At 44.9% G+C, this 14499-nt stretch overlaps 2 protein-coding genes across 2 annotated transcripts in view; both read left to right on the forward strand.

Annotated features, from left to right (window-relative positions):
* The window catches only part of LOC306960570 (protein NLRC3-like), a gene marked incomplete at its 3' end in the record, with an annotated part of 148548 nt that overhangs the window by 23232 nt on the left and 110817 nt on the right, over positions 1–14499 (forward strand). The window lies entirely within an intron of this gene.
* Positions 1–14499, forward strand: part of LOC306960422 (protein NLRC3-like) — a gene marked incomplete at both ends in the record, with an annotated part of 38212 nt that overhangs the window by 19304 nt on the left and 4409 nt on the right. The window contains 6 exons of the mRNA XM_079552853.1: positions 9834–9897; positions 10000–10180; positions 10248–12030; positions 12095–12262; positions 13964–14131; positions 14202–14375. Of these exons, the coding sequence (XP_079408979.1) occupies positions 9834–9897; positions 10000–10180; positions 10248–12030; positions 12095–12262; positions 13964–14131; positions 14202–14375 (2538 nt within the window). The remainder of the gene's footprint in view (positions 1–9833; positions 9898–9999; positions 10181–10247; positions 12031–12094; positions 12263–13963; positions 14132–14201; positions 14376–14499) is intronic.

Genomic DNA, 14499 nt, shown 5'->3' on the forward strand with positions numbered 1-14499 from the left:
GTTCACCCCGGTGGACGAGAGGGTCGCGTCCCTACGCCTTCGGGTCGGGGACAGGTCTCTCACCGTTGTTTCGGCCTACGGGCCCAACATCGGTGCAGAGTACCCGGCCTTCTTGGAGTCCCTGGGAGGGGTACTAGATAGTGCTCCGACTGGGGACTCCATTGTTCTGCTGGGGGACTTCAACGCCCATGTGGGCAACGACAGTGAGACCTGGGAGGGAGTGATTGGGAAGAACGGCCTCCCCGATCTGAACCCGAGTGGTGTTCTGTTATTGGACTTCTGTGCTAGTCGCAGTTTGTCCATAACGAACACCGTGTTCGAGCACAAGGGTGTCCATAAGTGCACGTGGCACCAGGACACCTTAGGCAGGAGGTCGATGATCGACTTTGTAGTTGTGTCGTCTGACCTCCGGCCGCGTGTCTCGGACACTCGGGTGAAGAGAGGGGCTGAGCTGTCAACCGATCACCACCTGGTGGTGAGCTGGATCCGCTGGCAGGGGAGGAAGCCGGTCAGACCTGGTAGGCCCAAGCGTGTTGTGAGGGTCTGCTGGGAACGTCTGGTGGATCCCTCTGTCAGTAGGGTCTTCAACTCCCACCTCCGGAAGAACTTCACCCAGATTCCGGGGGAGGCGGGGGACATGGAGTCCGAGAGGACCATGTTCTCCTCCTCCATTGTCGATGCGGCTGCTCGTAGTTGTGGCCGTAAGGTTTCTGGTGCCTGTCGCGGCGGCAATCCCCGAACCCGGTGGTGGCGCCCGGAAGTAAGGGATGCCGTCAAGCTGAAGAAGGAGTCCTACCTGGCCTTGTTGGCTTGTGGGACTCCTGAGGCAGCTGAGAGGTACCGGCAGGCCAAGCGTGCTGCAGCTCGTGCGGTCGCAGAGGCAAAAACTTGTGTCTGGGGGGAGTTCGGGGAGGCCATGGAGGAAGACTATCGGTCGGCCTCGAAGAAATTCTGGCAAACCATCCGGCGCCTCAGGAGGGGGAAGCAGTGCTTCACCAACACAGTTTACAAGCGGCCGAAATGAGTTTCCTTCGCAGGGTGGCTGGGCGCACCCTCCGAGATCGGGTGAGGAGCTCAGTTACCCGGGAGGAGCTCGGAGTAGAGTCGCTGCTCCTCCACGTCGAAAGGAGCCAGCTGAGGTGGCTCGGGCATCTGTTCCGGATGCCTCCTGGTCGCCTCCCGCGGGAGGTGTTCCAGGCATGTCCTAGTGGGACAAGGCCTCGTGGAAGGCCCAGGACACTATGGACTATGTCTCCGAGCTGGCCTGGTGTCGCCTCGGGGTCCCCCCAGAACAGCTGGAGGAGGTGTGTGTGGATCGGGAAGTTTGGGCATCTCTGCTGAGACTGCTGCCCCCGCGACCCGGCCCCGGATAAAGCAGAAGAAAATGGATGGATGGATTGATTGATTGATTGATTGATTGATTGATTGATTGATTGATTGATTGATTGATTGATTATATTCTGAAACTAAAATCTGTAGTAGAAACATAATATATGGAAAATTGTTATTACAATTACAAAAAGAAAAATATTTGAAAATCATGTATCTAATCAAAACATTAGTTTTTTTTTATTTACCCTCATTCTAAACAAAAAACAAAAAAACAAACCCAGGTCATTTGTATCTGCTGTAGGTCATGTTTGTCCCAGTTCCTCTGAGTCGTGGTGCAGCAGGACTGATGTGAACAGATGTTACAGAAGAAGCTCATGAGGTTCATTTCTTCAACAGTTACTATAGTAACTATTTTCTCCAAAGTAAAAGTAGATCTACCACAGTCCTGTCCACATCTGTCATGGTCCACCAGGACCCACCACGACTCAGAGGAACTGGGACAAACATGACTTTACAGCAGATACAAATGGTTAGGGTTTTTTTTTTTTTTTTTTTTTTTAGAATGAGGGTAAATTAAAAAAAAAACATTTTTTTTTGATTAGATACATGATTTTCAATAATTTTTCTTTTTGTAATTGTAATAATAATTTTGCACATATTTTGTTTCTACTACAGATTTTAGTTTCAGAATATGATCAATCAAACTTTATTTATAAAGCAGCTTTCATGTGGAAAGATATCACAAAGTGCTTTACAGATTGCAACAATGCTACCCCAACATGCAGCAGAAGTCTGAAGTTCTGTCTAAAGCAGAAGCTCCATGACTTCCTTCTTCACTTCTCAGTCTGTGACTGAAGAGCAATGAGGCCTCAGCCTTTTTACTGGAAACAAAGAGCTCACTGTGTTTAGTGTCATGTTACTGTCACTCATGGTGTCTGACCTAAAGTCTCACTCTGAAGAAAGTCAACTCACATTTCCACTGAGAAGGTTGGAAGGGCTCCCCCTTGTGTCACCTTGCATCCAAATGCCCGGAACATGACAGCGGGTCAAAAAGACCCGCGAAGGCAACACGAGGGTTTATAATCTTGTCTCAAACAACTTCAAACTTCAAAGTGAACTCAGATGGCCAACCGAAGGAATTAAATACTTGGGGATTTATATAACTTCACCTTTAAAAAATTTATATAAGGCAAACTATGACAAAATTATTCGTAATATTAGCAGAGATCTAGAACGATGGTCCTCTCTTCCGCTCTCATTATTGGGTCGTGTTGAAAGTATACGCATGAATGTCCTGCCTCGTCTTCTCTACTTATTCCAGATGTTACCTGTGGAGATCCCAAAACAAACATTCGATCAACTCAACAAATTAATATCCTCATTCATATGGCAGAAGAAACGCCCTAGAATTAGACTTAAGACTTTACAGTTAGCCAAACCAGACGGTGGTCTTAAACTCCCAAACTTAAAATGTTATTTTTGGGCTGCCCAACTGAAAGCATTGATAGTCTGGATTCAGAATGACACAACAACCCGCTGGCTTAATATAGAAAATTCTCAGTGTGTAGACCTTTTACAAAACATGCCCTTTTCAGATTCTCCTATAAAAGAAATGTCAATCTGGACAAAAAATACACTGAAGGTTTGGAACAAGATTCGATCTGTTTTTGGGTTGCCAAAGTCACTTTCATTGTTGACAAATATTGGATTAATGAAAACATTCGCACCAAACAAGTTAGATAATGCATTCAAGAAATGGTCCGATTATAGATTAACTTGTATATATCAGTTAGTTAAAGATGGGAATATAAAAACATTTGAGCAGTTAAGAAATGAATTTGGTCTTTCCAATACGGATTTCTTTAGGTATTTACAATTAAGATCATTTCTGACAACCCATAAAGACTGGAAACGGTGTATAAACCCTACTCCTATAGAACAGTTTCTTGTGAGACAATTAGTTAATACTGATAAGAAAATTATAGGCAAGCTATATACTATATTTTTAAGTATGTGCACAAATGACTCTCAGTACATAAGAACAAGATGGGAAGCGGAGATGACAATAGCTATACCAGAGGATATATGGGAGGAGATATGTACTGAGGCACATCTAACCACAAATTCGAACATTTGGAAAGAGTTTAAATGGAAAGTGATCACTAGATTTTTCAGGACACCAGAAATAACTGCCAAGATGGGTTTGCCCCACCTTGGCTCATGCTGGAGAAACTGTGGGGCAATCAATGCTAACCACAACCACATATTTTGGCAATGTCCCGCATTAATATTATTCTGGGAAGAGGTTTTTGATGCGCTTAAAGTTATATTCAAACATGACATCCCACTTACTCCCACAGTAGCACTGCTGGGAGCAATACCTAAGAGGATTGTCAGCAGAGACCATAAGTACCTTTTAAATATATTACTTACAGTCGCATTGAAATGCATAACTATTAGATGGCTTAAACCAGAGCCACCGACTTACAATATATGGATTCAGAAAGTATGGAGTATATATCAAATGGAACAAATAACATATTCATTGAGGTTACAAAAGCCTATCTTTGATAAACGCTGGAAACCCGTTCTACCTCTACTGATACAATAAGAAGTGATCTGGGTTGTTTTGCTTTATTTTATTTTAATTATTCTTGGCTTCATTTTCTCTTATATTATTCTCTTACAATTCATTTTATCTCACGTGGGCAATGAGTATTTTTCTCGGATGCTAAGACCCTGCATTTAAGTGGTTGCTGGTTTGTTTGTTTTTTGTGTGTGTGTTTGTTCTTTGATGTAAAAAAAAAAAAAAAAAGGGACTTAATGTTAATGTATCTTGTTTGAAAAACACAATAAAAATTAAGTTCTAAAAAAAAAAAAAGAAAAAATGACTTTGGTCCCAAACCGTCCCTGATTGCTCATTTAACATGATCGGGGTGCTTCTTGGCTCACATTTCGGCCTGCGATGGCGAAAAAAGTAGTTGTTACCAGAAAAATTGTCCGGGGGCCTCGTCGAGTGTCGAGCTATTCCTCCCGGTCCTTCCCGGATCTGTGGGTGAGTTTGATGCACTTCAGTGACCTCTTTGGGGGGAGGTCTCTGGGGCTGGAGTTATGTGCTCAAAGCTTGACCCTGGTGTCACTGAGGGCGATGCCTATTCACTCAGAGACAACAGGGTCATAGACAGTGCACCCCGTGTCGTTGGAACCATCATGTGCTGAATGTACGAAAACCATATTTTTTGTAATTGACAAATCGTTTCTCCATTCTCTGGGTGCCAAATGTCAATTTTTAAATTCAGGGAAATTCCCTTGGTCATAAATCGGACACACCAGTTACGAATATATGGAGATTTCATTGCACCCTGGAGTCAATGATGCTAAAACTTGTTTATTGACATTGATTACTGTAAATTTCAAGTTTATAATTAAAACAGATCATAAACAAATTGATGAACTCCCTGGGCATTGCTTTGACCTAAAACACTATTTTAGGTTGTCTAGTTCATACACGTGGAGTATGAGAGCCTTCCTCATGGTCTAGTGGTCATGGCTGTGGGCTTTGGTATGGGAGGTCCTGAGTTCAGGTCCCACAAGCTATTACACTACATTGGTCGTTTAAATCCTGCATTCTGAAGGTACACACTGAAAGCTTTATACGGAGCAAATTTTGACCCATGAATCTGTCCATGGTACTTCATTTGATGACCATTTCTGTGTAGAATATGAGGAAAATATTTGTTTTGCCATGAATAAATGACACACTTAGAAAATGTCCCTTTCAGGGAGTTTGTTTGTTTGTATACGTTACTGTCCTTGTAGGGAAATTTGTAAAGAAAACACTGTGCTGTCATTTGGTACGTAACTTTTTGACACTGTTGACCCCAATCAACCCAATCGACTACAGTTGACCTCAGTCAACCTCTTTTGACCTCAGTCAATCTCAATCAACTGTAATTGACCTCAGTCTTCCTATTTCGACCTCAATTTCCCTCATGTCACCTTTTTCAACCTCAGCCGACCTCAATCAACCTTTAATCGACTGTAATCTCAGTTGTCCTTTGACCTCGTTTGACTTCTATTTGGCTCAGTTGACCTCATTTGAGTTCAGTTGACTTCAATCTACCGAAATTCACATCATTGTCATTTAGTGACACGATCACACTTAGAGTCAAGAGTTCCAAGGTCAGAGTCCCATTGTCAGAGTCCCATGGTCAGAGAATCAGGGTCAGAGTACCAGGGTCACTGACAATAAGGACACTATTGACACTGTCACACTTGCAAAATTTACTCAGATTTAAGCTGCAAAAAAACACCCAGATGCCAACTATCAGGGTCACTGACACTGAGGACATTAACTGACACTGTTACACTGAGACAATTTGATGCGATTTAAGAGTCCCATGGTCAGAGTATCAGGTCTCAGACTGGAAAGTTTGGAGCGTGTTGGAGCTACTAAATGGGCTCACTCGCTGCCCGAGTGCGGCTTCTCTCATTCAGAGAAAACCAGCCCTGAAGTTTTGTAGCGAGTGCGCATGCGCGGCCCGTTCTTCGGCTTTTCCGCACCAGCGTCTCGTAGAGGAATAATACCATATTTGAGTGAAAGCGTCATCAGGGGGACATGTCAGGACACGTGGATGTAAAATCTGTCAATATTTATGAATGAATACCCGCTTGAAACACGGCGTTTCTACGCAGTGCAGCAGCTACTTCCGGGTTGCCCGTGCCTCGCGGACGGACAAAACATCGTAAAATAAACATCATGCGGGGTGAGTTTTGTCATTTTTATACTCTGACATGAAAACTAAGATGTAAAGGGAGGAAAATAGATAAAAATCTCCACTTCGACCACTGCGTGAAAAATCAATATTTTCACCTGCCGTGTCTCGCCTTAGGTGGTCAAAAAACACCCAGGTGCCAAGAGTCCCATGGTTAGAGTACCAGGGTCAGAGTACCAGGGTCACTGACACCAAGGACACTTACTGACACTGTCACACGTAGAAAATTGAATTAGATTCAAGCTGTCAAAAATATACCAAGGTGTCGGAGTCCCATGTTGAGAGTTCCAGGGTCAGAGTACCAGGGTCAGCGTACCAGGGCAAGAGTGTCAGGGTCAGAGTACCAGGGTCAGAGTACCAGGGTCAAAGTATCATGGTCACTGACAATGAGGACACTTACTGACACTGTCACACTTAGAAAATGTGATAAGATGTACGTTGTCAAAAATATATCAAGGTGTTGGAGTCCCAGGGTCAGAGTCCCAGGGTCAGAGTATCAGGGTCAGAGTACCAGGGTCAGAGTATCAGGGTCAGAGTACCAGGGTCAGAGTATCAGGGTCACTGACTCTAAGGACACTTTTAAATGTAAAATAACTTGGAAGATCGAGACTGAAGGAGTTTGTCTGTTTCCTTGTGTGTTGTGTGGATCGACCAAACACAACGCTTGCCTTCTCCAGCTCTTTGACGTGAAGTCACATTTCTGGCTCCGCCCCTGCAGCTCCTGCCCGCTCACTGATTGGCTGATTGACGACCATAAACCAGGCTTTAGTGTCTTGTGTTTGGAGCCGAGTGGAAACAGCACAGGTTTAGTGTCTCAAAGGTCGAGGGTCAAACTCAGTCAGCTGTGTCTGATTTTCTTCAGTAACTGTAGCAGTAAAGTCAAATACAAACAACACAAACTCTGCTTCAACTTCTATTCAAAATGCTGGGATTCAAACTCACAACACTGAGGATGGAGTAATATTGTGCATTGTCCATGTAAACGTAGCCAGTGTTGATGGTGTTAGTTTTGGATGGACTTTGTGCCGATGAGCAGAACCTCGGTGTTATCATTGTTGAGCTTGAGGATGTTGAGAGAGAACCAGGATTTGATTTCTTCATTGATTTGTCATTAGTCATTATTATGTTGTTCATAAAATGTATCAATAGATGGTTTGGAGTACGGGCGTAAACTCTTATTATTCCCAGTTAGATTAGTGATAGATACAACAAAGTGCAATGTTTATTTGTCTCTTAGATCTTTTTGAAGCTTCAGTCGTCTCAGCTGGACACATAATGGAGGAGACAGAGCACAGAGAGGACGGAGCCCCTCACTCTAAAACCACTGACCCCAAAGCTCAGAGGTGAGATCCACCACTGTCCAACACGTCACAGACTGACATCGTCTGATAACAATCGTAAAGTCAAATCATCCAAAAGGAAACAGAAACAATTTTCACCAAGTCCAGAGTCTCGTGTCTATGATCCATCAGCACCAAAGGACTTCTGTGATGCTCTATATTGACAAAGTATTCAGACGCCTCCACTCACATTTGAACTTTAGTGAGATCCCGTTCTTCATTCATAGGGTTTGATTAACACCCTGTGCAGCTAAAGCATCTTCAACTCTTCCCACCGTGATGTTGGACGAGAAGTCTCTAATCTAATAATGTCAGGACTCTGTGCAGGATTATCCAGTTCATCCATGTCTTTGTGGACCTGGCTTTGTGCAGTGGTGAACAATCACGTTCAAACTGGAGGGACCATCCCCCAACTGTTCCACAAAGTTAGGAACATGGAATTGTCCAAAACCTCTGAAGTAGAGTTCCTTTAACTGGAACAAAGAGGCCAGCTGCTGAAGTACAACCCCACACCATAATCCCCTCCTCCAAACTCTAAACTTATCACAATAGAGTCAATTCTCCTGGCAGTCTCCAAACCCAGATGGTCCATCAGAGCCAGGTGGAGAAGTGTGATTGCTCTAGAGTCCACCACTGAGACAGAAGCTTTGCACTTGGTGATGAAAGGCTCTGACGCAGCTGCTCAGCCTGAAACCCCATGAAGCTCTACAAACTGTTCTGAAGCTTCAGGAAGGTTGGAGGTCTGCTGCAAGTGAACGTTCATGTTGTTCCCAGTTGCTTCCTCTTTGTTCTAATATCACACACAGCTGACTTTGTAATATTTAGGAAGTTCTGGTGCTGTTTCACAGGAGTCTTCAGTAGCACGCTGGACTTCACTGAGCTCCTGACCTGTTCTTTCACAGATGTTTGTAGAAACAGTCTGCAGCCTCTGTGTCTGATCTTATACAGCTGTGGCCATGACACTGATAAAAACCTGATTTACATGATGTGGAAGGGCATCCCAGTACTTTAGCCAATATACTGTATGTTTTACACAACCTGACCTCCAGATCCTCTCGTCCCACCTCTGCAGAGACAAACACTGGAACAGGTTTAATGATGACATCCCTCAGTGTGGACCTCAGTGGTCTTCACAGAGACAGAGCAGAATGACGTTTATCTGAGACCAGGACAGTTCCATGTGTTTCACTCAAATGTTTAATCTGTGTCTCAGGATCTTCCAGAAACATCTTCCGTCTGAACCTGGTCCCAGCTGTGTCTCCCTTAAGAGTGACCGGTCTATGGATAAACCAATGGAATTCAAGACGTGAGTTTCAAGAACTGTTTTTTATGGAATATGATGATTTAAGTTCAAAAGCAGTTTTTGATGGGAATTAAAGGAACTATACCTGATTTTTATCTACTATTGGAATGATGTTAGTTGTGTCGTCCTTTAGCAGATTGTAAACTCAGATATTTATATGGAAAACACTGTGTATCTAATTAACACTGTCTCAATGTCATGGATGTTCATGGCTGGTTTTGTGCATTTCTGTGATGATGCAAATGATGAAATGAGCCGATAAACTTGTCCCTGTGAAGAAATGTGATGGGACAGATAAAATAGTAAAGTCACAAGTTCGGAGCACAAATAAAATATAGTTTTTACCAAAAAAAAAAAATTCAGGTATAGTGCCTTTAATGTACAACTAGATTTCGAATGAAACATTGCAAGCCGATATATCGGCCCGATATCATGCGGATGAAAGAGCTCAGTCAGAGCCTTAAAATGAGCCACACCTTCCTCTAGTTCAGAAACATCACTGTGAAAATCAGTCACAAGTTTGTGCACCTCCGAAGCTTGGATCCTATTGTATATGTTTTATGTTGCAGACTTTTCCTTATACTTTTAGAGCCAAAAGAGAAAAGTGAGTTACTGATTTTAGTTTTAGAATCTGCAGATTTTTGTCTTTAATTTGAGCTGAATAAAAAACAGGGGGCGCTGTATGTCCCTCACACAGCGCCCCCTGCTGTCACAGGCAACAATGACACATTTGACAGTTTAGAAGCTTCAAACACAGGATTAAAGACGGGACATTTTTAAATATCGACATTGGCCTCAGAGGAACTGGATTTTGGGAAAACTGCAGGTTTTCATCTGATTTTAGTGAATAGAAATATGTACAAGTTAATTCCAAATGCTTCTGTGATTTCAATGTGATATTTTAAATTTGACCATAATCCATTACAGCCCAGAGTCTGACCCTGGTCCCGTCTGTGAGTCGCTCTGCAGTAACTGGTCTAAGGATCATCCCTTTAACTTTTCCTCAGAGCCGTAAGTTTCCCTGATGTTGTGGATGATAAAGTCATGGACAGATGTGACTTCTCTGTTGTGTCTCTGTCACAGAGTGGAGCAGGCTCCAGAGCTCAGAGCTCAGCAACATCACACTCAGCTGGACTCCATATTTAAGGTGTGTCCTTCACTGAAGTTTGGAGATGTTCAGATGAATGGACTTGTTTCACACAGATCTGACACTGACTGCATTTGTGTTGTTTCTACTGTGTCTGTGCAGCTTCTGGAGGAGGACATCTTCACTTTTGTCCAGAAGGAGCTGAAGAAGCTCCACAAGGTTCTGAGCACAGATTACCCAGAATGCTTAGAGCCTGATGAGGATGGAGAGGCTTTTCTGAAGATCGCTGTGAACTTCCTGAGGAGGAGGCAGCAGAAGGAGCTGGCTGAGCGTCTGTGGAGCAGTAGGTCCATTTCACTCAGTCATTTGATCTTCTCTGAGACTCAGGCTCTGTCTGTGTCTTCATTCAGGGAGATGTTCTGGAGTTCTTCAGCGTAAACTGAAGCGTGACCTGCAGCAGAAGTGTCAGTGTGTGTTTGAGGGCGTGGCTAAAGCAGGAAGCCCCGCCCTCCTGCAGCAGATCTACACAGAGCTCTACATCACAGAGGGAGGGGCCTCAGAGGTCAACCAGGAACATGAGGTCAGACACATGGAAACAGCCTCCAGGAAAGCAGGCGGAGCAGAGACAGCCATCACATGTGAAGACATGTTTAAAGGCCCCGCGGACACAGAGGCGCCCGTCAGAACAGTGCTGACAAAGGGAGTGGCTGGCATCGGGAAAACACTGCTCACTCAGAAGTTCAGTCTGGACTGGGCTGAAGGCAAAGCCCACCAGGACGTCCAGCTGCTGTTCCCCTTCACTTTCAGAGCACTCAATGTGCTGAAGGACAGGAGCTTCAGCCTGGTGCAGCTGCTCCATCACTTCTTTAGAGCAACAGAAGAAGTGAGCCGCTTTGAAGATCTGCAGCTGCTCTTCATCTTTGACGGTCTGGACGAGTGCAGACTTCCTCTGGACTTCACCCAAACCAAGGCCCTGACGGAGCCCACAGAGAACGCCTCAGTGGAGGAGCTGCTGGTGAACCTCATCAGGGGGAGCCTGCTTCCCTCCGCTCGCCTCTGGATAACCACACGCCCCGCGGCGGCCAATCAGATCCCTGCTGAGTGCGTCTCCATGGTGACAGAGGTGCGAGGGTTCAGCGACCCACAGAAGGAGCTGTACTTCAGGAACAGGTTCAGAGACGAGGCCCACACAATCATCTCCCACATCAAGACGTCCCGAAGCCTCCACATCATGTGCTTCATGCCAGTCTTCTGCTGGATCCTCTCCACAGTCCTGGAGCATGTGCTGAAGACCAGAGAGAGAGAGGAGCTGCCCAAGACCCTGACTCAGATGTACATCCACTTCCTGGTGGTTCAGGCCAAAGTCAAGAACATCAAGTATGAAGGAGGATCTGAGACAGACCCACACTGGAGTCCAGAGACCAGGAAGATGGTGCAGTCTCTGGGAAAACTGGCCTTTGAGCAGCTGCAGAAAGGAAACCTGATCTTCTACGAGAGTGACCTGAGCGAGTGTGGGCTGGACGCTGCAGCCGCCTCAGTGTACTCCGGAGTCTTCACACAGGTCTTTAGAGAGGAGCCAGGCCTGTACCAGGACAAGGTCTACTGCTTCATCCATCTGAGTGTGCAGGAATTTCTGGCTGCTCTTCACGTCCATCAGACCTTCGTCCACACTGGAGTCAACCTGCTCTCCACTAAAACACAGAAGTCCACTCTGCTCAGAGTCAAACCTAAACTGAAACATCTGCACCAGACGGCTGTGGACCAGGCCTTACAGAGTCCAAACGGACACCTGGACTTGTTCCTGCGCTTCCTCCTGGGTCTTTCACTGCCGACCAATCAGAGCCTTCTCCAAGGTCTGCTGACACAGACAGGAAGTAGCTCTCAGACCAATCAGAAAACAGCTGAGTTCCTCAAGCAGAAGCTGAGTGAGGAAGTGTCTGCAGAGAGAAGCATCAACCTGCTCCACTGTCTGAATGAACTGAATGATGGTTCTCTGGTGGAGCAGGTCCAACAGTACCTGAGCTCAGGACGTCTGTCTGAAGGTGGACTGTCTCCTGCTCAGTGGTCAGCTCTGGCCTTCATCTTACTATCATCAGAAGAAGCTCTGGAGCAGTTTGAGCTGAAGAAATACTGTGCTTCAGAGGAGGCTCTGCTGAGGCTGCTGCCAGTGGTCAAAGCCTCCAACAAAGCTCTGTGAGTGAGGTCTATGTAAGTATGAACCTTCTAAACTTCTCCTAAAACAGTGTGTTCTCTCCAGACTGAGCGGCTGTAACCTGTCAGAGAGCAGCTGTGAAGCTCTGTCCTCAGTCCTCAGCTCCTCTAGTCTCACAGTCCTGGACCTCAGTAACAACGACCTGAAGGACTCAGGGCTGAAGATGTTGTCTGTTGGACTGAAGAGTCCTCACTGTAAACTGGAGCAGCTCAGGTCAGAGGGTTTATCTTTCTTTTTAAATTCATATTAATTATTTGTTAAATACATGAACACAGTTGTTGTTATTGTTCTCTAATTTTTTAAGACATGATTAAAATATCCCTGTCCCAGTTTTTTCTTTAAGACCAAGTAGATCATTTGTTTTTTATGAGATTACTGTACAGAAACTGTGCTGCCTCAGGAAAATATAGCGTATAGTGTTTAAACCTGAGTTTTGTACCTGAACAATGTTTTATCAGTTTGATTCCAGTAAAGACAGTAAAGATTATGATCCTCACTGTTAAACGATGCCAGTATAGAATCAATATAAAGTTTATGTACTCGAGGTACCAAACAAAATCTTATATTTGTAGAGATGTTTTGTTGTTGTTGGTCCACGGACAGCGCTAAAGGAAGTGACAGACAGGAGCAAAACGTACGCGCAGTAACTCCTAAAGACTTCCCCTGCTCACTTCCGTCAATAACCTTTAGGAGTTACTGCGCGGACGTTTTACTCCTCGTATCATTACGCCTCACAATATAGTCCCCCTTTTTATTTGCTTATAAAATCGACATGCTACATTTCTGTGTAAATATACTTCGCATGAAAACACTTCACGTAACCATATTTAAATAGGGAACACGTGGAAGAGCTTGGTAGCTTCTATCGTGAGCTTTTTTGGAGCTATGTGACATGTGGGAGAGGCTGCGTATGTGCTCCGTTTGCGTGACAGAGCGCACGGACAAAGACCAGACGGGGATATATTAACTCGACTAAGGTTAGGTAAGAACATATCTCAGTATGTAAAAACGGTGGCCTATTCCTTTAAAGAAAGGGCTTTGTAATTAAGTGCTTTATTTGTCGTTGTTCAACCGTACAATGGAATATTGTTCAGGTGTTAGTCCTGAGCCGCTGTGGCCGATCTGAGCCTCATGTTTGTGGAGGTCGCGGAAACCGCCTTCAGTCTCCTCTGATCCTCTGAAACAGTGGGTGTGTCCCTGTTTCAGAGCGTGGTGTCCTGCACTGGTCAGCTCCTCCTTCCTCTTCCTCCTGCGCAGCTCCATCCGCTCCGCAATAGTCTTTCACCATCGTCTGGGAAGAGCTGAGCAGTTAATCTGTTTTATTCTCAGTTTTATTCAGTGAACGTCCATGAGCCAGAACAATAGAAGGCATGTGTGGCTTAGCTGTGAGTCTTGTCCGGATACTTCCTCCTTTGTCCATTCCTTGTTTCCTGCAGCTCCTCTTGTGACGCCCCTACTGTGCTGCTTCTACAATATCTGTTTCAAAAACCAAGTATTGTTAAAGTAGTGATATTAAAAATAATTGTACAGTCCCAGCTTTAGACAGAGTGACTGAACAGGGGACCAATCAGAGGAGGAGGTGGGCGGGGATAGTGTGTCCTGACTCTTCATTGGTTTAAGCGCCTCATGTTCTGTCTCTTTTAAATGATCGACTCTGCTCGATGAGACGTTAAATATTGTTCAAGATGTTTTTGAGGTCATAGAGGGTATGTGAGTGATGTCACAACAGCCCGGCAGTAAAAGCATTAAATTAACTGGCAAGAACGCAACATTATTCTCTCAATTTACAATGTAGAAGCTGCACATCCTCTTTGACCAAACACCTGCAAAAGCCTAACAGCCTCTTTAAATCCAGTTCTTATTTTTGTGTTTGTGTAACTTTGTGTCTTATTGTAAATGTTCCGTCTCCTCCAGACTGAGCAGCTGTAACCTGTCAGAGAGCAGCTGTGAAGCTCTGTCCTCAGTCCTCAGCTCCTCTAGTCTGACAGTCCTGGACCTCAGTAACAACGACTTGAAGGACTCAGGGCTGAAGATGTTGTCTGTTGGACTGAAGAGTCCTCACTGTAAACTGGAGCAGCTCAGGTCAGAGGGTTTACTCTTCATCTCTGTGAGTTTGTCATTTCTATGACTCTGTTTAACCCTGTGTGTTCAGACTGTCAGGGTGTCTGATCTCAGAGGAAGGCTGTGCTGCTCTGGCCTCAGCTCTGAGGTCCAACCCCTCCCATCTGACAAACCTGGACCTCAGCTTCAACCATCCAGGAGACACAGGAGTAAAGCTCCTGACTGCTCTACAGGAGGAGCCCCACTGCTCACTCTCCACTCTCAGGTCAGGACAGTTATTACACAGTTATTACACAGTTATTACACAGTTATTACACAGTTATTACACAGTTATTACACAGTTATTACAGTCGACACAAACAAACTGTGGATCAGACGATGATTCATTA

This window comes from Gobius niger (assembly GCF_951799975.1).
Source record: "Gobius niger genome assembly, chromosome: 3".
Classification (NCBI taxonomy): Eukaryota; Metazoa; Chordata; class Actinopteri; order Gobiiformes; family Gobiidae; genus Gobius; species Gobius niger.